This window comes from Gadus chalcogrammus, chromosome 3 (genome assembly GCF_026213295.1).
Source record: "Gadus chalcogrammus isolate NIFS_2021 chromosome 3, NIFS_Gcha_1.0, whole genome shotgun sequence".
In the NCBI taxonomy this organism is placed as follows: domain Eukaryota; kingdom Metazoa; phylum Chordata; class Actinopteri; order Gadiformes; family Gadidae; genus Gadus; species Gadus chalcogrammus.
The window spans coordinates 10,128,282-10,151,901 of NC_079414.1; the positions used below are offsets into that span (position 1 = coordinate 10,128,282).

Consider the following 23,620-nt stretch of genomic DNA (forward strand, 5'->3'; position numbering starts at 1 on the left):
GATTGTAACCATATTTATTTTCTACATTAGGTAAAAAAAAAATCAATGGATCAACATTTTATTGATATTGATCAGTGTGTTTTGGTAAGCCGCCAGTGGGTGTCAGTATTAGTCGACTTATAGCAGACACACAGTATTCTTCCAAGTTCTTTAGCTGATGACCTTGCAGACAGCGCGTGCGTGCGTGCGTGCGTGCGTGTGTGTTAACTGAAGTAGTGACACGTAGTTGTGCGCCACTCAAAGGACGCGTGATGCAATAGATAACGCAGCACGATGACATCATCCCAAGTGTGGGTATTTCCAGGTGTTTATTCTACCAACGTTCAGATGAACACCTCCTATAATAGGAAGCTTCTTTGTGGCAATAGGTAACTGTGCTTTACTAAACCTAAACACAGGAATTCTAACATGGGTAGGCTATTTCCTGTGTTAATTACTTTCCCTAAATATTATAATGGTTAGGCCTATGTTTTTTCAACGTTGTATAATTTGCAATTGAATTCATTTACACAGAAAGATATAAACGACATATGCACAATAAGAACAGAACACACTGCTTCAGTCCTCGTTATATAGAAAGATCCACATTTATTGAGATATATTTACATCTTTCCCCTTAGAGCTAGGCTAATTTACACGGGTTTGCGACACACATGAAACCTTGGCAACGGAACACAAAATACAATCAGGAGTATGGCAGCGTCACACGTATGGCACACGGTGGTCAGGAATAACATGGTGGTAAAGACCCACAACAATCATATCAGGCTTTGAAAGGGGAAGGGAGAGGGGGGGGATATTCAACAGTACCGAGTTCATGAATTGTAAACATCTCGTGAGAAACATCCCCACAGCACAGAGACGGCTGTTCACTAATTAGGTGTCATTTGCATGAATCCAGAGTCACTTGGAGTGACTTCAGAGACATATCGTTAAGGAGAAGGGTTGAGGCATCATGCTCCAGGATGCTTACAGGTTAGGATGCTTGAATGGTATTATAACCCAGTACCTTTTGTCTGGAGGTTGAACGCCCAAATCAATACACATCCTGAAGACTAATACCTGCAATGTCAGCCTTTCCATTGAACTGTTGCTTTTATTCTTGAAGTTAGGAAGTGCGCTACCTCCAATTTGAAAGCGACATGAAACAAGCTGAGGAAAAATGTATAATTTGTAATTATTATTATTATTACAAATTATATATTTTTCCTCAGGTTGTTTCATGTCGCTTCCAAATTGGAGGTAGCGCACTTCACATAATGGCTGTTCCAGCTATAGTAAATGAGCTGGTGGAAAACACTTTTCTTACAGATACATTTTCATAAGAAGTTAAAATAACGAAATTATGATTTTGGTCAAAACATATTATGGAGTTAACAATCCTTTCCCAAGTTTAAAAATAATAAAAGCACAAACACATCAAATGCAGGTAAACACTCACATAGGCAGGTTTGATCAATGACAAATGAGGAGAAATTAATATATATCAGTCAAAATAAATGAATAAATTCAAGTTGGTAGTTGAATGAAATACTCTACATACAGTACATGATATATAGGGGATGGGCCGAAATACAAATCCTTTATTAAGAAAAGGGACAAAGTTGGATTTTAAACAAAGGCGGGTCGAATGAGGTGTTTGAGGAAAGTGTGCCCTCTTGTGGGCAAGCTATGTTAAATTCAAATAGTTGAAAACTAAAAAATACACGTTTAATGGCTTGTTTTATTTGGGTGCAATTAGATACACGTTTTGCATCAGTCTGATGAAATATGCCTAGAATGAAATAAGGTGCTTCAAGCATCGTTTAGGTTTATATAGCCTATATAGGCATAACAGAATATTGAAAGAAGTTTTTTTGGGACTTTCCTGTGAGATCTAGACACAACTTGCTGTATGTTGCAACTAGCTACGAAGTACACCTGGTAGGTTATGGTTAAGGGAAAGAGGTGATAGCATATAGCAAAGAGGAAAACTGGCACACAATGAGCTTGTTCAAAAGTCACCCAAAACAGGCCTGTGTTTCTAGTAAGTGATCACGTTTGTGTAAGTATTTGATGGTGCTACTGAAGTTAGAATTAGTGTTCATATAGAGTTACAGGTCCTAATACTAGCTCAGTTTGTTCCGTTATAACTGAAGAAAATATAATGTCAGTGACATTTTTAAAAGTGCTAATCGGCCATGTCGCTCTATACTAGTTATCTTACAAACACTTTTTTAAAATACTTGACATTAAGGTAACTCGGTTAAGAGAGCCAATGTCCTATCAACAGACAAGAGGCATGCGTTTCTAGAATCACTTCACGTTTGTACACAGCCCCCCCACCCTCCCCCCCAGGTTCAGCGGTAAAACCAAACCAACAAACCAACAAAAAACTGGACATAGGTAGAAGAAGTCATAGAGCATAAAAGCACCACCGCTAAGACCTCCCCAAAAGCCCTCCCTGTTATCATTCCTACACACAGGAAGTACAGCCCCTTAAATCAGTCTTCTGTACGCACGATAAAGATTCCCCTCCCCCATCTCCACATCTGCTACATCAACCATAATCACTATAGCAACTTTACAATCATACCTGCGGCTTACATTGGTGATACGTTGGCGTTATAATACAGAGGATTTTTTGTTTGTTTGTGGTAGAGTTCTTAGAGCTTGTGCTTCCTTCTTAAAGGGGATCACATGTAGGACTTTAACAAAATAATCATTACCATGAGATTTGGCTCAGTCTGGACATAGCCCATATAACGTCAGTTTGAAATCCCCCGGGCAGCTGGCGTCCAACTGCTGACCTCTGTGGAGTGAATACCATATATATATCATTACCCTGTTAGACTTGATGAATATAGAATGAATTCTTTAAAGTCTTTCAGACACTTCTGCCAATAATGTCAAGTAATGAAGTTGCATATCACTTTGATTAATGCCTACCTCAACTGTCTTTATTTTAAAGATTTTTAAATTCGTAATACCCTTATTGTGATTATATCAATATTTTATGTTTTATTTTATGTGAAACCCTCATTTTCATCTTGGAATAATAAAGTACACGGTATTTTATCTTCCTTAAGACACAGATTATATAAAGTTTGCATATGACCTTACCTGGTACTTCCTGTTAGCATCTCAGATGCATCCTTAAATGCTAGGTGAACAAACTGGAGGATAGAAAAATAAAAATGTCAGAGCAACTCGACATATTATAGAGCAAAGTTTAATTCTATTTTGTTTTGCAGCATCTGAAAGAATGAAATGGTTCCTACCAGCTTTCTCTGACTGCTTCAATGTCACTCACTAGATTCTGCGCTAGACAGATCCCAAATATCTGCGAAAGAAAAACAGAGAAACATAACAATATCGTCATTATGAATGCAAAATAATTATTGACATGTAATCATTATTTCTACGCAACTATTATAATAAAGTCTATATTTAAATCATTCCTTTACATCATAAAGGAATTATTATGTACATAATTAGGGATATTAGAATTATTAATACACTACTGCTATTATTATATTTGAATTATAGGCATGGATACCGATATACAAATCAATATAACCAATAATAGTGTATAATCTCTGATAGAATTATGATGCAACCACTAATATTAGATAGTTATTAGAACCCCCATCCACAAAGACCCCGACCTAGCGCATTAGGTTCTGATTGACTCCCCACCTGTAGTAATGCTATTCCTATAAAGATTCCTGCCACCACCGTCAAGTTGTCTTGCAGCCACTTCTCAAACTGAGGAACACAGCCTTTGATGTAGATGAAGGTCCTCTGCTCAGAGTCCTGACAACAGAAGGACACACACATATATCACATACACATATGGACACATTGACATACACACACATACAGTAGACATACACATCACACCAACACGCAAGAACATCGTTGTAGCGGTTAGACAGATAACACATACTGTAAATTAATTAAACTTTTTAATCATTGTTATGATTATGAATGAATGTGTTTTATGTCTTTCAAATATTTATTTTAAGTGCTGTGGGAATATATAATGACCATCTATTATAATCAAGTATTTGTTGCTAGAAATCCTCTATGAAACCACTTGTTCCAAAGACTTTTCCTGAGCATGTTTTTCCTCAAACAAGCGGTGGCTGAGATAATGACATGTTACACCACACCGACACAAACAGATACTGTGGGGTTACAGCTGTTGGTGGATGTATTTATGGTTGTTATAGTAACGGGGTTTCCTCTAGAGGTTTAGAAGAACTAGAAGTTTTTATGTAATTTGGATCCCGAATGAGAATGAGCAGCATTATGTTCAATGTTTTTGTGTGGTTGGACGCTTTGATATGATAAAATAACTTTTTTTTTTACTAGATCATTCATACTAGTGACAGTGAGTGAATAAATGTATTGCAGCAGAGAGTTGTTAAAAGAAAAAGACCAAATAAACCTACAATTCGTAATAATTTATTGTTTCGATCTCAAATATCAAGGAATTTGACATTCCTGTGATAGTATATTTATTTAATCAGAAAACCTGTTACCCCATCACTGTGATCCTAACCTATGACCCCTCCTGAAGTCAAATTCAGGTGGGCTGAAATAAAGTAGTAAGTAGTAAAAAGAAAACATTATAAAATTTTACACAATTTTGAAAATGGATTTTCAATATGGAATGTAACGGCCGAAGCAGAAGATGGGGTGGGTTGGGGGAAAGGGGGGAAAACTGCATATCTTTATCATGAGTCATGCTAAAGCCAAGACTGGGCTGAGGACTGGCCCAGTAGCCTTTTCTTTTAGGGGGAGAGCAAGCTATAAGAGCAATATTGTACTCAGGGCGGAGTACCTGATGACCTCAGTGGGCCATGCCCAGCTAGAACAACACAACTCCTACTCTGAGTAGAATGTTCCAGCAGAATGTTCTAGAATCCTTGTTTCAAAGGTTCCATTGGCTGCCTTAAGAGGGGTTTTCTTAAAGTGTGTGATGATGTGACTCACCGTTTTGGCTCGGATATCATAGCCACATTGTGTATTGATGACATCCTCCTGTAGAGAGAAAGAATATTATATTATTCAACAGAACAATGTGCCTCTCTTCAAACCCTAATATCCTTGTGGTGACCATTTAGAAGGACACAAATACTGTACGACATTTAACTACATTTACCAATGGAACCCTTTATAGTCTTTTCTTAACTTTTGTTGTTACTTGAGGACTAGGATAGATTATCCTAGACACTTCTCAATAGGCCATCAAAAACAGAAACAAAAACTGATGTTCTTCCATACAAGTTATGTCTGTCTTACTGCAGCAGAACCAGGACCTTACTCAGCATAATGAGTGGACATTTTCTTTGTTTTAAAAGAACAAATAAAAAAAGAAATCCCCAAGCCGTCAGATAAACGGCCTTCCTTCCAACCACTTCCAAACTCTTGTTTCTGTTTCTGAGAGGGACTGGAAATCATGGGTTCAGACCAGGGCTGATGACAGCTGAAGAGCTGCCTGGGTCTACTGGGCCTCATCAGGACACAGATAGCTGCTCTGCTATCAGTGACAGGGCACAGGATAAAGACCATCCCCTTCAACATGCCAGCACTCCAGGATGCTAGCCTGGCCTGGCCTTACTGTAAACTATACTGAAACAGTTATACTATATTAGATATATACTCAAACTATAATATATAGGGATTCTGTATTCCACAGTTGTATCATTCTTTGTACGTAATATTAACATATTGAAATCCATATATTTACAGATTTGAATAACTAAAAGCTTAAACTTTAATTTACCCGTTTGGCAGATTAGTTTTCCCACAGCCCCCTACAGTGAATGGATTCAGATAACGTTGGGAACTGGTAGGAGGTTGGAATCTTGCTCATGACTGCCTACAGATAGACTGCAGACATCGTGGTTTTAAGTCTGTACCAAAAAACTGATGGGAAGGCTAGGAGAAGTCTTGGGAAGACATTGAAAAGTCTTGGGAAGTCTAGGAGAAATCATAGGAAGGCTAGGAGAAGTCATGGGGAGGCTAGGAGAAGTCATGGGAAGGTTAGGAGAAGTCATGACAAGGAGAAGTCTTGGGATAAATCATGGGAAGGTTAGGATAAGTCATGGGAAGGCTAGAATAAGTCCTGGGAAGGCTAGGACAAGTCTTGGGAAGGCTAGGATAATTCTTGGGAAGGTTAGGAGAAGTCTTGGGGAGGCTAGGAAAAGTCTTGGGGAGGCTAGGAGAAGTATTGGGAAGGCTAGGAGAAGTCTTGGGGAGGCTAGTTGAAGTCTTGGGGAGGTTCTGGAGAGGGTTTTACCGCCGGGTCTTTGGTGCAGCAGGAGAAAGGCACGCCACACTTCTCCCTACTGGGGTTGAAGTCTGTGCAGTTGAAGTAGATGTTCAAGTTCCAGTCGTCAGCCCCAAAGGCGCCACAGCACTCCCACTGTTAAGGACACAAGATAAAGAACCAACACACACACACACACACACACACACACACACACACACACACACACACACACACACACACACACACACACACACACACACACACACACACACACACACACACACACACACCTCAGTACAATCGCTAAAAATTATAATAATAAGCTCCATCATAGCCCATTGAAAATTAAAAAAAATGTTTTAACATGCCAGATAAAAATAATGACGTACAATGCTAAGAAGGTGGAAACCGTACAAATCGAATAAACACACATATTAAATTATCAGTAATACAACATTTAAAGTTCTACTTTTTCCGGTTGTTTTATTTTATTGCTTTAACATTGGAGAAAGCTCTCAATTGTAGGACGCACAACTAGACCACTTTGGTGTTATAAGGCTCAAAGCTTTGCTCTGCGTCAATCGATAGACCTACAGACACATCCTTCCGCTGATTTGATGTTTGTGGACAACACTGCACCAGGGCCCACCATTGTTACGGGGGACCAAACTGTACAGCGTCCGACGTGGACTTGTCTCTAGATAGACGAGTGCATTGCAGAGATACATGAAGCCTCAACAGCCCATCCTCACATATTCCTGGGTGAAGTCGATGAGGTTCTGTAGGTCGATGTCGTCCCGGTACGCCCGGATGTTGTTGTTGATGAAGAAGTTGAGCTGGTCCTTGATCCAGTCCTTGAACACGAAGGCCAGCACCCCGGCCGTCAGCTCCAGGAAGAAGATGATGCCCAGGAACACCGAGAACTGAAATGCAATTATACTTAGTGCTGTCGGCCTTTTAGCTAGCAACTCTGCTCTCACCCTAAGCAAATTCCGGGCGAGACTGAGCACAATCTAAGCATACACTCAATATTTAGGTAACTCCAAAGAAAATGTCGGATGTAAGCGCTGCACCAGCGAGTTCCCAAGAACAACCAGACAAGAAAAGAGTGCAGAGTAGCGCAGGGCTAAAAACAACATGGCTTAGCGTTGAGCAAACTATGGGTACACAGTAGCACCAAATCCAAGCAGATACATTCTGTAAGCAACACAAGTGCCACAACTCATTCTTCCTCTCAAAATCTGTTTTTGTGACTTTAAAGTCTCATCGGTCACATGTGTGATCACATGACGTGCAGAGACCTGGAGGCTGCCCACGTACAAACTTGAGCAGGAAGGAGTTCTCCCGCAGAGCGCCGATGCAGCCGGCGAAGCCCAGGATAAACATCACCCCCCCCACCACCAGGAACAGCCACACCGGGTCGAAGCCCCCCAGGTCGGTGATGGACGAGATGTTGGACAGAACCCCCTGCAGAGGAAGAGAGGAACACAGATGAGCAAGTTTCCAGTTTGAACACAGACATAAATTGGACACACAGGCTTTATGTTCTCATGCCATGTGAGGACCCGATTGGAATAAATCGCGTGACCTGACCACAAAGTTATTTTATGTACTTGCATGTTATATCATATGATGTACTTGAATTGCATATTATATCATATGATGTAATTCAATTGCATATTAATATTATATCATATGATTTACTTCAATGCATATTATATATTTATATATATATATATATATATATACATACTCATACAGTATATCGTACTGTAGTATATGTACTTATATCGCATACTACATTGTACTAATTGACTATAAACTGCACTGAGGAGCAGGGTAACAGACATCATGTTTTATAATTCAACATGTACGGCTCGCCCTATAAAATACAGTCAATTCAGATACTGTATACAACTGTAAACTGTGGTCAAGTATACTAGGGCGACTCCGCCCACACTCCGAACACAGAGAGTGTGTGTATTATGGTTCATTCACAAGTCATTGTGCAGAAGGGCTTCCCACACGACAGCAGAACATTCCTCCGTGGTTCAGTGAAGCCGGCAGCAGCAGCAGCATGAGCTCACCTCGCGTCTCTCTCTCTCCTTCGGGATTCAGGTTGATCGTAAAGTCTACGACCGAGCCGGGCGACTGCGCTCATCACCACTAATTCATCGAAAGTCGCTAAAGAGTGGCAATCTATACCGACGAGGACATTGAATAGATTGAATGAATAATGAATCATAGCTCATTAATAAAACTCACCTTCTCACTCCATGCCCACAATCCGATGCCAAGAAAAGCCACACCGAGTAACTGAGAGGGGAAAGCAGATAGACAGAGGAGAGGGAGAGTGTGAGACCGAGAGAGGGGATAGGCAGAACCAGAGCATAGGGACAGAGAGAGAGAGAGAGAGAGAGAGAGAGAGAGAGAGAGAGAGAGAGAGAGAGAGAGAGAGAGAGAGAGAGAGAGAGAGAGAGAGAGAGAGAGAGAGAGAGAGAGAGAGAGAGAGAGAGAGAGAGAGAGAGAGAGATTGATATGGAGGGGATAGAGAGGAGAGACCGGCAGTTATTTTTCTGTAGCTGTCTGTTGTTGTGTATCTCAGGACAGTAATCATCTGAGCATTTCTGCTGGGCCATGTGAGAGAGATAGTCAGATTGGCCACACTTGTTTTCATTTGAGGAAACGTGTGTATGACTGACAATGCTGGATTGTATGAGATCTGTAAAGGTCAAGTGCAGCGTAATTCAAAAGACATGAAGTCTTTCATGATTCATGAATGATGACTGAAATCCCCCCAAAAATGAACAGTAGTAACAGTGTTTTTATTGCGTGTTAAGGGATTAATTTGATGATATGAAGTTTTAAATGCCTCAAACTGTCTCTTATCATATATTTTTGGAGACACAAATATGACTCGTAAGCACATTTTAAGTTTGAATACTGCAGAAAAGTAAGTCTCAGTTCTTGGTCGCTCCCTCAGTAAGACCCTAGAGGTCAATCCAAGCTTCCCCCGCCATTTGTGAGATAGACTAGAAGTCTTAATTCAGAGAATTAATTGAGCCTTTGTGTTATTTCAATATAACTATAATATATAGAACGTATCTGGATCTGACGTAATGATTGTGTCAGATAGGTTAATGTCTGTTATACTAAACTTGGTGTACGGTTAGCTGTAAATCGATGGATAATGTGAATACCCTGATGGCACTATAGTGATCATATTATATTCTATATATAATAATAATTATATATTATTATAATAAATGCATGTATTGAAATACATGTTGGATAGGCCAGAAAATGTATGTTTACTGGCTTTAGCTGATGACAACACACACAAATAATAATTTATACAAATAACAAGGCCTACTACATTCACACTTTTTACACTGTTTGGGATAAACAATCGCTTAATATGTGCAGAGCACAAGAGAGGCTATTTGAGCGAAGTATCAATGCATCATCATCGACATGTAATAGCGATCATTGTCAGCAATGTGTAATAAAATGAAACAATGAAAGGAAGTGGTTCATCTGTGGTGACAATGGAATGCACCGACAGCAGCGAACACAACACAATATGTCCATATGGCCTGATGCCCAAGTTATCTTTCATGCAAAAATAAACAAAAGACAGACTGGGGATGACGGACTAAAGGGTCGGGAGGGAGATCTTTCCCAGTTATGCTTGAGATGGCACGGAGCTAAACGCCACAAACAGGTCTCTGCGGTAGGTTACTTACCCAAAATATGATATTGAATCCAAATATGAAGTATTTGATGCAGCAACTGACTTCTTGAGCCTTGAAATGCTTCCCTGACATCATCTGGACGCCTTGACTAATGTGCCACGCTTTACAATGAATCACATGTATGTGTTGACAGATTCGGCCGCTCTCGATCCGCCCGCTGCAAGAGCGACAAACGCGTCGTTAATAACACGTTAGCGTTTAATTATGAAGGACATCTTGCATGTCGATGGACAAAAATGTGTCTAAATTACGCAGGGGAGGGATGTCGATTCAATGTGTTCCTCGCCGATGTGTTTGTTTCCCCTTCCAGCTGTAAACGGCTCACCTCAAACAACCGAGAAAAATATATTCCACTGAAGCAACCCCGATTAAAACCGCATGTGTGCGCTCTGATCCATTATCTCGATACGGCTGCTGTTGTCTCTGTGACTTGTTGGGGAGCGAATAGAGGCCCGCAGGAGAACCGAAGGGGCGGGACTTCCTCCTCTAACGGTGGCGATCCGACCGCTCACTTTCATGCCTTTACCCCAGAACTTTTCGAACATCGTCTATGTTTATATTATTCTGTTAATGTCTGCAGTGAAGTACAACATTTTTATCTAAAATAACACGTTAATATTGAGATCATTGATCGTCATTGGTCATTATTATAATTAATATTTTTATACAGGAATTGTTACTTCATTTGTAGCTATTATTTATAAACAATAATGCCATCAGGAATTGCGCAATATGACTTCCATAACTACTTTCTTAGAACAACCTGTCATTTCAAACTTTTCGCATAATGAATGCCACGGCCAGACAATTATGTATAATCTCCATAATCTTGAATGGAAATTCCTCTTTCTGAACACATTATAAATAAACATGGGCGCATTCATAAATCTATGTAGGATATAATCGCCCCCTGGTGGCATAATATGGCAGCTCCAGGATGATTACTGATATAATGCAAGAACAGGTGGGGGAAAAGTTGTGTTTGAAAATGTGAATGTTTCAAATTAATGCAATTCAATGCTATGCATTTATTATCGGAGATAAGGAAACAATAGAATATATTGAGTATTTCAATTTATTGCATTACATATTCCTATAGTCTTGTTACAAATATTGATCAACATTATCAAAATATATATTTATTTCAGTCCTATTTCAGTTACAGAGGGAAAATCTATACAAATACATAACCCAATCCATTGTAACCGTTGTTGACTCTTTGATCTATTCTTAGAAGCGGGGGAAGAAAGATAGTCTACGTAAATAAACCCTGTATATTTTTCTCAACGTCCTATTTTCAAAAGTATTGGGTATATTTGAATGAGATACAGGAATAATGTACACTACAACAATGAGGTAGGCCTTTACTGTGTGGTGTTCCTGAATTATAGTTTAACTCACAACAATATCACTTTAATTTCACACATAATCTATCAAAATGATTTGACACACATGCTTTACTTTCCATAGGTTTATATTCATACTCTACTTAAAATAATAACATTCATGTAGTAGAACAAAGAATTTGGTGAAATATTGCAAAAAAGCATGCAGGTAGGAGTTTTAATTGTTCCTTTGTTTACAAAAATAAGAACTTGACTAATAAAGGGGAAATCAGGAAAGATTACAGAAAATGTGTTTCCTTCCCATTAATTAACACAAATAAATAGAAAACTAGTTAAAAGTGATAAACATGCACATAGTTTTGAGCTAGATGCACTTCTGTAAAAGTATGAGATTAAACAATAACACAACCTTTGGTGTTTAAATTTGCTTTCAGAGAATTGTTTTTGTACTTGTAATCCTACATTATTCCATTGTACGGCAAACTCACGCATCTTGGATCTAAATCGGACGGGCACATAGAAGCGCCGAGTGATCAGCAAACCTTAAACCAGAATCCAATGTACTTCAGCTATCTCGACCTGTTCCTGAGAATTCAACTCAAGTCTGGCAGGGGTCAGTACCCTGCCTGGATGGTTAGTTTAAAGGCACCCAGTGCAACTTTCGAGGCTTAAAAATAAACATTCAATTTCTAGTCTTTTTTACACGTAGTAAGTTTCAATAACTCCATACCATTACATATCGACATTCAAGGAGCAAAGATGAGACGTCGCTGTGTGGTGAGAACTGATAGAAAATCGTAAACAACAACAATCGCCGGTGGGGAGAAGCCATTTTTCCATTGACTGGAAGCCTGCTTTATTTATTGTAGGTTACAAAAAATAAAGAAAATGGCGGCATTGTTGTTGTTATCGATTTTCTATCAGTTCTCACCACACAACAACGTCTCATCTTTGCTGCTTGAATGTCGGTATGTAATGGTATGGAGTTATTGAAACTTACTACGTGTAAAAAAGACTAGAAATTGAATGTTTATTTTTCATTGAATGTTTACATAAAGTTGCACTGGGTGCCTTTAACGATATTTTGCCCCTCCTGTTACAAAACCCATGGTTGCAGATACAAACATGAATGTGACCTAGGTGAGATGCTTAAAAAATATAGAATTAGTATTAATGAAGGAATCCTTCATTATAAAGTATTGCATAAATATGGTTATTAGAAAACTTTAATACATGCATGATTAACATCTCCACATTGTTCAGAAATAAAACTTGATTAAATCTTCTCGAAAGACAGTTATACCCTGACTAACTTATGAACAGCTAATAATTGTTTTGGTATTTTTTTTACAACTCACAATGCTAGTTTTGGAGCATTGTAAAAAAAAAAAAGTACCAATAATGAACATACAAACCTTGACAAAAATATAGAATATACAGATATATCTTAAATAAACATATGAAATACTACCAGCAAGTATTTCATCAAGCGTGAGTCGGCAGCTACACAAGCACCAGACCTGATGATTTTTTCTTAAAGCAGAAATGTTCCCTTGTAGTCACACACAAATACAGACAAAAGGAAACAAGAATCATGATTCTCCTCTGAGCGTAGACTTGAAATACTGTTAAAACTATAGATCTATAATTAAAGAAACATTTGCAGAAGTATAGAACTAACACTTTTGGGGGGGTTAATCAATACAATGTTAAGTCAGAATTGACCTGATCAGGATTCCACAATCATTAAAGTGCATCAATTGGATGCTACAGGAATATCAAAATGGCGGTTCATACCATGCAGGAGATTGACCTGAATTATCTCCTGATTTCACCTTCTTCTATTTCTAACCAGAACACATGATTTCCCATACGTGCCCTCAACTCACAGTGTGCACTTCTCAGGTCTGATAAACCTTTTTATGTTCAATACGGACGATCCTGGTGTAGCTCTTGTGCTTTGGCAGCAGATTGCATTAATGGTACTGTTCGTCATACAAGGAATAAGGAAAACAGGCCTAGGGGTTAAATCATTAGTACAGGCCATATACATATCTCTTACAACATCCAATCCTATTCAAGGGTGTATGGTGCATAACTAATTCCCTGCGCCTGTTTCAGCCCGCCGCTTCACTCCATTTTATCAGGTCAAGAAGACTGATGTCTTTTTAGGACTTGGGTTTGTGAAGACTTGCTTCTTGTGACTTGGGTCTTGTGAGGTCTTGTGTCCTGTGAGAACTTGCTTCGGGTGAATACTTGTGTACTGCGAGGACTTTTGTCCTGTGAGGACTTGCTTTGTGTGAACATTTGCCTGCTGTGGGTTCACAGCTCATGTCACCTTGATGGCTGACTTCCTTTGGACGCAGAGGAAGCTGACGTAGGGGACGCCTATGAAAGCCCAGCTCTCATTAGGCCAGAACATGATGACGGGCCCCCGCTCAGGCGCCTCGGTGGCCACATCAAAGTAGGCGAAACAAACGCACCCCAGATAGGAGGCCAGACAGATCAGGATGTGCCTGGAAAGGAAGGGTATAAGAGAACCTGTTAGAGAGACAAATGTCCCAGCCCTGAGTACAGTCCCCTGTTTATTGACATTGTATGTGTATCTCCATGGTGTATATATGGCATATTTTACTTCTTGAAAAACAGAAACAGCACTTTCTTTCCCAGGTTTCAGATGAATGTATTCGGTCATCATTTATCTATCTTTTAACCTCATTAAGTTCACTTGTTCTTTACCCCATGTTTCAACAGTTAAGCACAGTACTTAAAGCTTTGTGGCATGCATTTCCTCTTGGCTGTTGTGCTGCATGAAGCTCACCAGGCGCAGTGCAGGTAGGGGAAGTTGACAGACGACCACATGTCACAGAATATCCTGTCACTGAGCCAGCACAGCAGCGCCAGGGCCCACCAGAACCCAGAGACCAGGCCCAGCTTGAAGACCCTCAGGTTCTCACACCTGCCAGCACCACAACCACAGACCAAGAACACACATTTGATTAATATACCTGCAGGGAGACGAGGTATATATCACATAAACATCATGGGTTTTGCATGGTTCTTTTTTATTTTTACACAGGTCACTTGGCCAAGAGACGCATGGTTCTCTTAATAGAAAGTCACTTCTCCAAATAGGATATTAAGGCATCCAAGTGTCTGTCCACAGTTTCTCTATCTCTCACACACACACACACACACACACACACACACACACACACACACACACACACACACACACACACACACACACACACACACACACACACACACACACACACACACACACACACACACACACACAGAAGATACTCTGTGAAAAGTTGTACAGTCTGCTTTTGTGCAAAGTGACAAGTTGCTTTTTTCCAGTGTCTAGTCTCCCTGCTGCCTCCTTAAAGCTCCTGACAGAATGAACCACAGACAATGGAGGGCAAGTGCTGCCCTGTGTCTGGAGTCCGCCCAGCCGGCTTTGGTCCAGTCTGACCGCGGCAACCTCCCCACCCTCAGACATTCCTGGCCATCAGGATCAGCTATTCTTAGACGTGTAAGACACCCCGGTCCAACCGAGGCCGTGGCAGATGCTTGGTGTGAATCAAAGATAGAGGACGGCTATTTTTAAATAACATTGCATTGAGAGTTTCCGCTCCGTTGCTCTCTGAACTTTGGGTTCGGGACATGTTTTTATGCTCCTGTTGTCTTGGACAACAACACACAGTGACATTACAGGGCCGCTGGTCAGTTAGCCAACAAACATAACACACAGGAAAGAGGAGGAACCAAATCAAGGAGTTTGGTATTTGCTATTATAAAACTAAGGAGTCACTCTGGCTGAGCAGAGCCAAGTCAGTTTGTTTTTTACTCAACTCTAACCTACAAACGGATGTCCAGGGTCTGTATAGGAGGAGAATAGCATTAACAACTAGGGATGCAGCGAATATTCGGCCACCGAAAATGTTCGGCCGAAAATGGCCCAAAACATAATGTTAGGTTTCAGCCGAAGGAGTAAAAAGGATGAACATAATACACGGAACATTTTTATTTTTGATTAAAAAAATATATATATATATATATATATGTTTTACTCATTTATTTAAAGGTACATTGTTCTTAAATGCTTGCTAAGGTTTGCTGGAATGTAAGAAAACGTTCAGTATTAAATAAATATTTTGTATCAAATTTGTAATTGATTTTTTTTATTGAAAAGCAAGACAAAAATATTTATAAAGGACATTTAATTGTTTGGTTTATGCAATGGTGAAAAATTTAAGCAAAATGAATGAAAAACTGTAAAAGCCACATTCGGCTTTCGGTTTTGGCTTTCGGCCAACTGTTTCAGTATATTCGGTTTCGGTTTCGGCCAAGAATTTTCATTTCGGTGCTTCCCTACTAACAACCAAAGTCAAGTCGACTTTATCCAACATAACCTTTGCTTCTGCTTTGTTTTAGGTTTTTACTATGATAAGGTGTCTGCCCATTCAGCACATTGTGCACCTTTAACCCTCCCTAGTAAGAGGGCTCCATCTTCTGTGTTCCTCTTCAGGGATACTTCCCCCCAGGGGTTTGGGGAGTTCCTCTTCAGAGGGCTCAGGGTTAGGGTTGTGTGGCATAAAATGTTGCGTGTGAAGCCTATTGAGACAGTAAACGTTACACAACCTGACAACATGTTGTCCACCGACAACAGCTGGCGAGCTGTTAGTGTGGCATGGCTGTAGAAGGGTTGAGATAACGAGAAACGGCAGAGGAAACTATTTACTCAATGTGAAGTGTGTGACGGGTGGGAACACAGATTACCAAGTGCAATGCTACTGAAATGTGTAAGTCATGACAGAGACACAGAGAGACAGGGAGGCAGAGAGGCAGAGAGACAGAGAGACAGAGAGACAGAGAGACAGAGAGAGAGAACAGGGCATTAAGGCATCAGGGAAAGGGTGCAGGAAAGCAGTACAGAAACACAATCTTGTCATACATCTCGATTGGAGAACAATGGGGATGCTTGCATTCCACACGTATAAGATGATTGATAATTAATAAGCAAATTGCTGCAATCATTTTATATTGATATGTCATCACTACACTGAGCGCATAGTTGCCCTGTAGCGTACTTAAGTACGATTTTTTTGCACTTGTAAAAAGTTAAATCGCGTTTGTAGCCTACACTCAGACGTGAACTTATTTTAATTCATTCATAAAAAAATAAAAACATTTGGGAGTATGCAAATTGTTCTAAAGAGTTTTAGACTCCGGCGCAGCCCCGCCTTCTCCAGTGAACCAAGAAAGCCTGCGCCGTGACGAACGGGGGATTTTGGGTCAAACACTCAACTTCGCTATCGCCCCAACGTGAACCGCTTGCCGCCAAGTTTATTGTTTAATAAACAATAGGGGTAGAAGGGTCGCATGGACTATCCGTCATCCAGCTCATGTTGCGTATCCGTTTGTGTGTCGGCTCATTAGCATCTTTACCGTGGCCTGAGCACACCTCTCCGAAGTGTGCTCAGGCCAGGGAATTAAACTGTATTTGAGTACGGATGGCGTGCTCAAACTAGCCAAACGATCTAGACCAGGGGTCAGCAACCTTTTCAACATGCAGTGCGAGTTTGACATTTTCTCGTTAATGAGCGTGTCTTAAGCAACGATATATAAAAAATTAAGCTGAATTATGACACAGCGACCAAAAACCTTCCAGAAGACCTGGAATTGTACTAATCCCATATAGTCTACAATCATGCATCAACATTTAAAAAAAAAATGTGGTTGTTATATTTGCAACATGGGTTTACAAATTATAATTACATATGTCCCATCTTAAAAAAACATTGTCAGAAACTCATTCAAAAACATATTTGCACTGTGAGAAATGTAAAAAACGAGAATATATGAGAATGCTGGAACCATCCACATGCTTACAGGCAACTTGCAACAATATTTAAAAATGTTCCTCTCTTTTACTCACAACATAGGTTTAAAAACTATTATTTGATCCCGTTTCAGAACACTACTTTCTGTAACTAATTAAAACATATTTGCACTGAGAGGAAATGCCCAAGACAGAATAAACTGCCCAAAAAAAAATCGGTAGCAATGATTATGCTGCCGCATTATGCTGTTCATTTTATTAACAATAATAATAAAATAAATAATAATAAAATAAGTCTGCCAATGATTATGTTGCCCCGTGCCAGTGGTGACATGCGTGCCTAGGGTTGCCGACCCCTGATCTAGAGTTTAGGGGGAAAACGTGGGGTACAGATGGCCTAGTCTGAGTGCGCCCTGAGGCTGCACACTTGTTGTGCATGGAGTCATCGATGCACACAGGATAAGCCAGCCGTCCCCACACACACACTCTGGAGGACGTCCTATAGCCTGGATCACCATCTCCATGGACCTTTACCGTTGTCCTCAAACGCTCCAATGAACCCGTTTTCAACATCATCACCCTGGGTCGGGTGTTGTGGAAGAGCACAGAAAAGCCACCTAGGTGATGTGTCGCAAGGACATTGCAACACACACTGTTCTGCAAATAAGCTTTGCTTAATCGGCCATGAACATCAAAAGCTGCCTTTATCACTTCCAACTCAAAACGCTAAATAATAGCCACAATATTAAATCTGCGATATCAAAGATCTAAAGATGTGCATGAAATATATGTCAGTCGAGTCAGTAAATATATAGCATGAGGTTACACAACGGTGATTGAGCCCATGGTCCACTGATAAAAGCCTTTGCAGAACTGAGTTTCGGTGGCGACATTCCTGCCATGCGATAAAAACACGAGCACTGCAGATTTAGTGCTCGGTTTCCATCACACAGCATTGGTGGTTCCTCCAGAAAGGGTTCTTTTGGAGCCACCGCAACAAATTCCTTCTTCAACTCACTTGTGTGTGCGTAACGGGGACTGTCGTTTCTTGAGGTGGCGTGACATCAAAGAGATCAAAACGGAAATCATCAAGATTTTCCCTTTAATGTACTTTTTTTTGTCTTCTATACCCCAATTATTATTTTAACTTGGCATTCAATCTTCTGTCCTCCAAACCCAAGTAAGAACAAGTTGTGCCCCAGGCTCTGGTGAACTAGAGTGACACCCCAGGGTGGGAGTTCCTCTAATGTGTTAACTAAAGGGCACTGGCACTCTGACTGGGTTCGCCAGTAACCCTCCCTACAGAGGAACAACAGACTGAGCCAACAGTCGGAGCCTCACAGGCTGTGTCTCTAGCTGAGAACCGCAGAAAGGTGTACAATGGACTAATGAAACCGACAGCACTTCCAGGAAAACGTAGGAATGTGGGAAACCGGAAGAAAACACACACACACACACACACACACACACACACACACACACACACACACACACACACACACACACACACACACACACACACACACACACACACACACACACACACACACACACACACACACACACACACACACAGCGAGTGTTGTTTAGTGCTGAATAACATTATTTTTACATCATAGCTTCCTGCAGGATAGGGAGTACAGGACCAAAAGTACATTACCCCCGGAGAGGGTAAACACTAGGTCACTTACACAGCCTTGAACCCTGGCCACCTTTCAACACGAGTGTCTGTCTCTTTAATGATTATAGCTGACCGTAACAGCTGGGATTAGCCCTGTCATTTAGGTCTTGAAGAATAGATACACCAAGAATATAGACCAATGTTTAGTCTGTAATTGTGCGTCCGTGTGTGCGGGCAGGTGTGTGTTACAGACAACAAAAGTTGATCCGCCTCATCATAGACCAAAGATGTTATTCAGGGAGGTGAACCGTCCCGTAGCTTACTCTTAAAATAGCTTACTGCAAATAAAAGTACAAATGGAGACCTTTATCACGCCGGCTATCTATTGTAGGCCAAAGGAACCAGCCACCGGAACAAATACGACTGCTCGGCCACACCAACTATCCACACCATGTTATCTTGCTGTATTGTTGAGTGCCAGAAGAAAAGTAAAGTCTGCTGTCTGTATTGTTGAGTGCCAGAAGTAAAGTAAAGTCTGCTGTAGGTAGGGATGGGTGACCAAGGTTTGTCTTGTACGCAAAATTGCTATGACTCAACACCGCAAACATCATTTGCGATAAAGACACGCATGAAGGAAACCAAACAAAAGAAGCCACCATAAAGAAAACACATTAATAACATAAATTTGCTCATGTGTCTAAACATTTGACACTGCTCAGGGATTCTCCTGCCTCCACCCTAAGCCCTGCCTTGCTTACTTAAAGAAAAGTGTTGACAAAAGATTAAAAATCATAGCAATAATCATTTCGGGGGAGTACTGTAAAGTATGTAAAGTATTGGCTTATGACATATTTAAAACTCATCCAAATGACTCCTAGACAAACCGAGGCTGATGGGGGAGGATTTGGGGACGTGACTGTACTGAACTGACCTCCTTAGCTCGGTGATGAGCAGCACAGTGCAAGGGATGCCCAGAGTCATCAGGGACAGGGCGTTGACCACGGGTTTTACGAAGGCCAGCCCAGTGGTGATGCCCGACAAGATGCCAACCACCACCTTGAACCTCGTCCTGAAGAGAGGAGAGAGAGCCATTGTTCAAGTGTGTGTGTGTGTGTGTGTGTGTTCGTGCGCGTGTGCGTGTGCGCGCGCATGTGTGTGTGACCCCCATAAACAGGACCACCAAGTTCAAGGTTTATGAGGACATTTGTGACCTCACAAGGCCTTAACCTTGCATCTGACCATTACGTGTTGGACATTAAAATGATGAAAATGTTCAACCTCAGCTGGCAATTTGCATATACATTTGAATATATGATAAACGTTCATAACGACATTCAGGTCACTCATTTGAGTAGAAACTTGACCCAAAATCTTGATTTTAGACATTTTACTTACTTTATTGTGAGGCGCACTATCTCCTATTATGCACTTGACTACACTTAAAACTCAAATCAAATTCTAAGCACATTACAAGTACAAGTATCTTTATATTAGGCTGCGGAGAGGAAACAGTATTGCTGGCTCAATTACAATGGAAAGAGAAGTAAAGACATGTGCTGCAGTTTTATTGAACAGCTGTCACTATTTTTACCAGATCTATAATTAAACTGGACTGTAATACCACTGAATCCCTGACATTTACCAACAGCATACTACAGAGAACTCAGGAAGTTGGGGTAGAAGTAATAGTAGGAGTGCTAGTGGTAGTACTAGTATTAGCAGTAGAAGCATAAGAGGAGCAGTAGTATTTGTAGTAGTGGTAGTAGTCATAGAAGATCCCAGAGCAGCTGATCTTTACAAGGAAAGCGTAGGCTACTGTTGCAGCTGAAAGACAACAGTAGTTTCTAGTGCCTGACAAAGGCAACATTAAATTGTCAGCATTTGCTATCAAAAAAGAGGGCTACTGTATAGATCGTCTATGCCAAAATGGGAAGGTTGTCCAACCACAAGATGCACAATATACAGCATCCTGTCTCACACTATAGAGTAGCTTAATGTCAATACTACCGGAGCAGGGGGTACAACCCAAGGTAGCTCCTGAAGTTGTTGAGCAGAGTCCTGTCCTGACACTTACCGGTCCTTCCTAAACATCCTGGGGAGGTATCGCTTGGGGAACCACATTGCTATGGCACACATCAGCACCCACAGAATGGCCAGCTCATCCAGCATCTGGCCCAGAAAGCTCAGAGTGGCATGGAAGTATGTGGATCCGATCCCTGGGGCACAACAGAACAGCACGCATTAAAAATACATGTCTTTTTTATTAAATAACAATTAATCAGCCCAAAAAGCGGTATAGACACAGATCAACTGTGATAGCCTGAGTTGACACATCTACTCAGCCTATCACAAAAATATCAGCCTATCAAAGAAATGGCTATAAATGAATAAAAGGGTTATTTGAACTGCATGCTTTTACATAAGCTATACAAATGAATGAGTATACAGAAGTAGTGCTCTCAAGAAAACTATGACTAACAAAATGGCCATGCAAAGTAGGGCTGAACGATCTATCGTTTTCGACCGAAAATCGCGATCTCAAGCATTACGATTTTGGGATCGTCAAAGCTGCGTTTTTTTTTTTTTTTTTTAATATTATTATTATTTTTTTTTTTTTTTACAAAAGTGCAATTATTTTGATGCTGATGAGCCATTGAAGCAAGTTTACTTAAGAAAGAGGGCTCCCTTTTTATTTGACTTTTTTGGTTGTTGTTTCTTAGGTACTTGAATAAACAGTCTTGCATTTGAAATCTGTTGCCAGCAATTTCATTATTGCATTACCTAAATGGAATTCATTGGTTATATTAATTTATACTGAAACTTGATTTAAAGAAAATAAATCGTGGTTGAAATCGAAACCGCAATCTCTACCAGAAAAATCGCAATTTCAATTTTTTCTTAAAATCGTTCAGCCCTAATGCAAAGTGCTTCACTGCATTGACAGTATGCAAAGACAAAAAATTACACTTGACAGACTGAATGCAAACCTCATGCGATTCTGATCCGCTTGTGTACTGTAATTTACTTAAATATTATTATAATTGTTCACTTGAATTTGGATTGACGACATAACGGTTTCATGGCATAATGAGGTTTTCTGTGCCTCATGTTTTTATCAAAAGGCTGACAGACTTATTGTTATCAGTGAGAACTGTTTTCTTATGATTACAGGAGATTGTGTTGTTTAAAGGAATTGTCATGGTGGTGTCCTGCTGATCTGAGACACATGGCCCTGCTCTGCCTGATAAAGTTTACTCACAGTTCAGCCTCAATATTATCACTAGGAATGGAAACAAATATCTTTGGAGTAAACAAAAGTAAGAAATAAAGTGTCGCAGTGGCTATTTGGACTATGGTGGAAATCATGGACTGTATGAAATAGGGTGTGCTTTTAAGAGTTCAACTTAAACATTAAGGCATTGTTTTTACATCCGAGTATGTGAACATATATTGGAGTGAAAGCTGCTTTGTTTCGATAACGGTTGACATGGCTGTCATGAAAAGGAAGAAACCTTATAACATTATGTTAACCAACTATGAAGAGATTCCTGTTTGAAGAGAGCGACTAATCGATGGGTTTGGGAAGGAATTAAATAGACATAATCCGCTGTTTTGTGCAAAGGTCACTTGGCCAGCAAAGCATTATTCTCTATTAGAAGTCACTTCTCAAAATCTGATTTCTAGGCTTGCAAGTTTTCAAGAAAAGCGAGGCGTGCGGTCTGTCCGCAGTTTCTCTCTCTCTCACACACACACACACACACACACACACACACACACACACACACACACACACACACACACACACACACACACACACACACACACACACACACACACACACACACACAGTATTGATATGCCAGTAAACTTACCAACAACCACTAGAAGACTCCATATTAGATATATCCCACTGTTGAAATGGGTTGCGTATTGGCGGAATAAGCACATTAATAAAGGCGGCAAAACAAAAAACAATATGTTGCTGATCTGAAATGGCAAAAGAAAAAAAAAAGTGAGCAAAACGTTCAAACAGATATATATATATATATTTATTAATATGCCAAAACAGCACAAAGGATGAGCCTTCTTTGCCGATTTCAACATAGACAAAAGGAGGCGAGAAAAACAAATCAAGGGAGTGCAACTTGAACTCAAGAGAAAACATCCCAGCTGCTTAGAGTCGCATAAAGGACAACTTATGCTGCGTACTATCCTAGAAATCTGCATTTGTAGCATAACACAACTTTAAAACGCCATGCAGTGGAAAGAAAAACAATCCGCCGGTAGCATACATAGTTTTCAATCATAATTATCGAACATACTAAAGAAACAAAGATTGTGCAAAACAAAACAACAACCAAAAGTCACAGCGAAGTGCAGAGAGAAGGACAACAAGTTAGTAATACGAACCGTGTTGTAAAATTCCGCAATGCTTGGATAAATAAGGTAATTGCCTTCACACCAGTCCACGTCCGAACTACCGGCTTGCAACTGGTCCCAAAAAATGAGATTAACGCTGGACATGTTGCTGGAGGGGACAGCGCAGACGGGTGTCCGCGGTACCGAGTGAATATCAGCGGTGAAAACGCAATACCGGAATCATGTGCGCAGGATGCAGTGTTTGATAAACATCCAGACGCGTGACATAAAAAATAAATCGACGTAGGCGTGCATTTTATACCACGGTCCTTGCTAGAGCAACCGCGTCGTGACGTTTATCTTCAGCACAATGACAGCCAGCCTCCGCTACTCTTCACCCCTAGGAATGCGCAAGCGCAGTAAGCC

The 23,620-nt window shown here is 40.4% G+C and overlaps 2 protein-coding genes across 3 annotated transcripts; both read right to left on the reverse strand.

Moving 5' to 3' along the window:
* Positions 1 to 543: 543 nt before the first annotated feature.
* LOC130379228 (tetraspanin-5) lies at positions 544 to 10,453 on the reverse strand. 2 transcript variants are annotated; one of them, XM_056585927.1, is made up of 11 exons: positions 10,343 to 10,453; positions 10,009 to 10,174; positions 8,528 to 8,578; positions 7,583 to 7,729; positions 7,015 to 7,185; positions 6,290 to 6,415; positions 4,981 to 5,028; positions 3,679 to 3,795; positions 3,261 to 3,322; positions 3,103 to 3,155; positions 544 to 2,791 (listed from the first exon to the last, which is right to left on the reverse strand). In XM_056585927.1, exons 2-10 carry the CDS (start codon positions 10,090 to 10,092, stop codon positions 3,143 to 3,145), a joined length of 819 nt encoding a protein of 272 aa, XP_056441902.1. In that variant the 5' UTR covers positions 10,093 to 10,174; positions 10,343 to 10,453; the 3' UTR covers positions 544 to 2,791; positions 3,103 to 3,142. The 2 variants fall into 2 exon arrangements, with proteins under 2 accessions (XP_056441902.1, XP_056441903.1); XM_056585928.1 differs by having other exon boundaries at positions 10,269 to 10,397.
* A 1,875-nt stretch (positions 10,454 to 12,328) lies between these two features.
* Positions 12,329 to 23,590, reverse strand: acer2 (alkaline ceramidase 2). Its single transcript, XM_056585925.1, has 6 exons — positions 23,246 to 23,590; positions 22,708 to 22,822; positions 20,910 to 21,051; positions 19,767 to 19,904; positions 14,185 to 14,322; positions 12,329 to 13,879 (listed from the first exon to the last, which is right to left on the reverse strand). The coding sequence occupies exons 1-6, from the start codon at positions 23,357 to 23,359 to the stop codon at positions 13,693 to 13,695; spliced, it is 834 nt and encodes a 277-aa protein (XP_056441900.1). The 5' UTR covers positions 23,360 to 23,590; the 3' UTR covers positions 12,329 to 13,692.
* Positions 23,591 to 23,620: the final 30 nt, after the last annotated feature.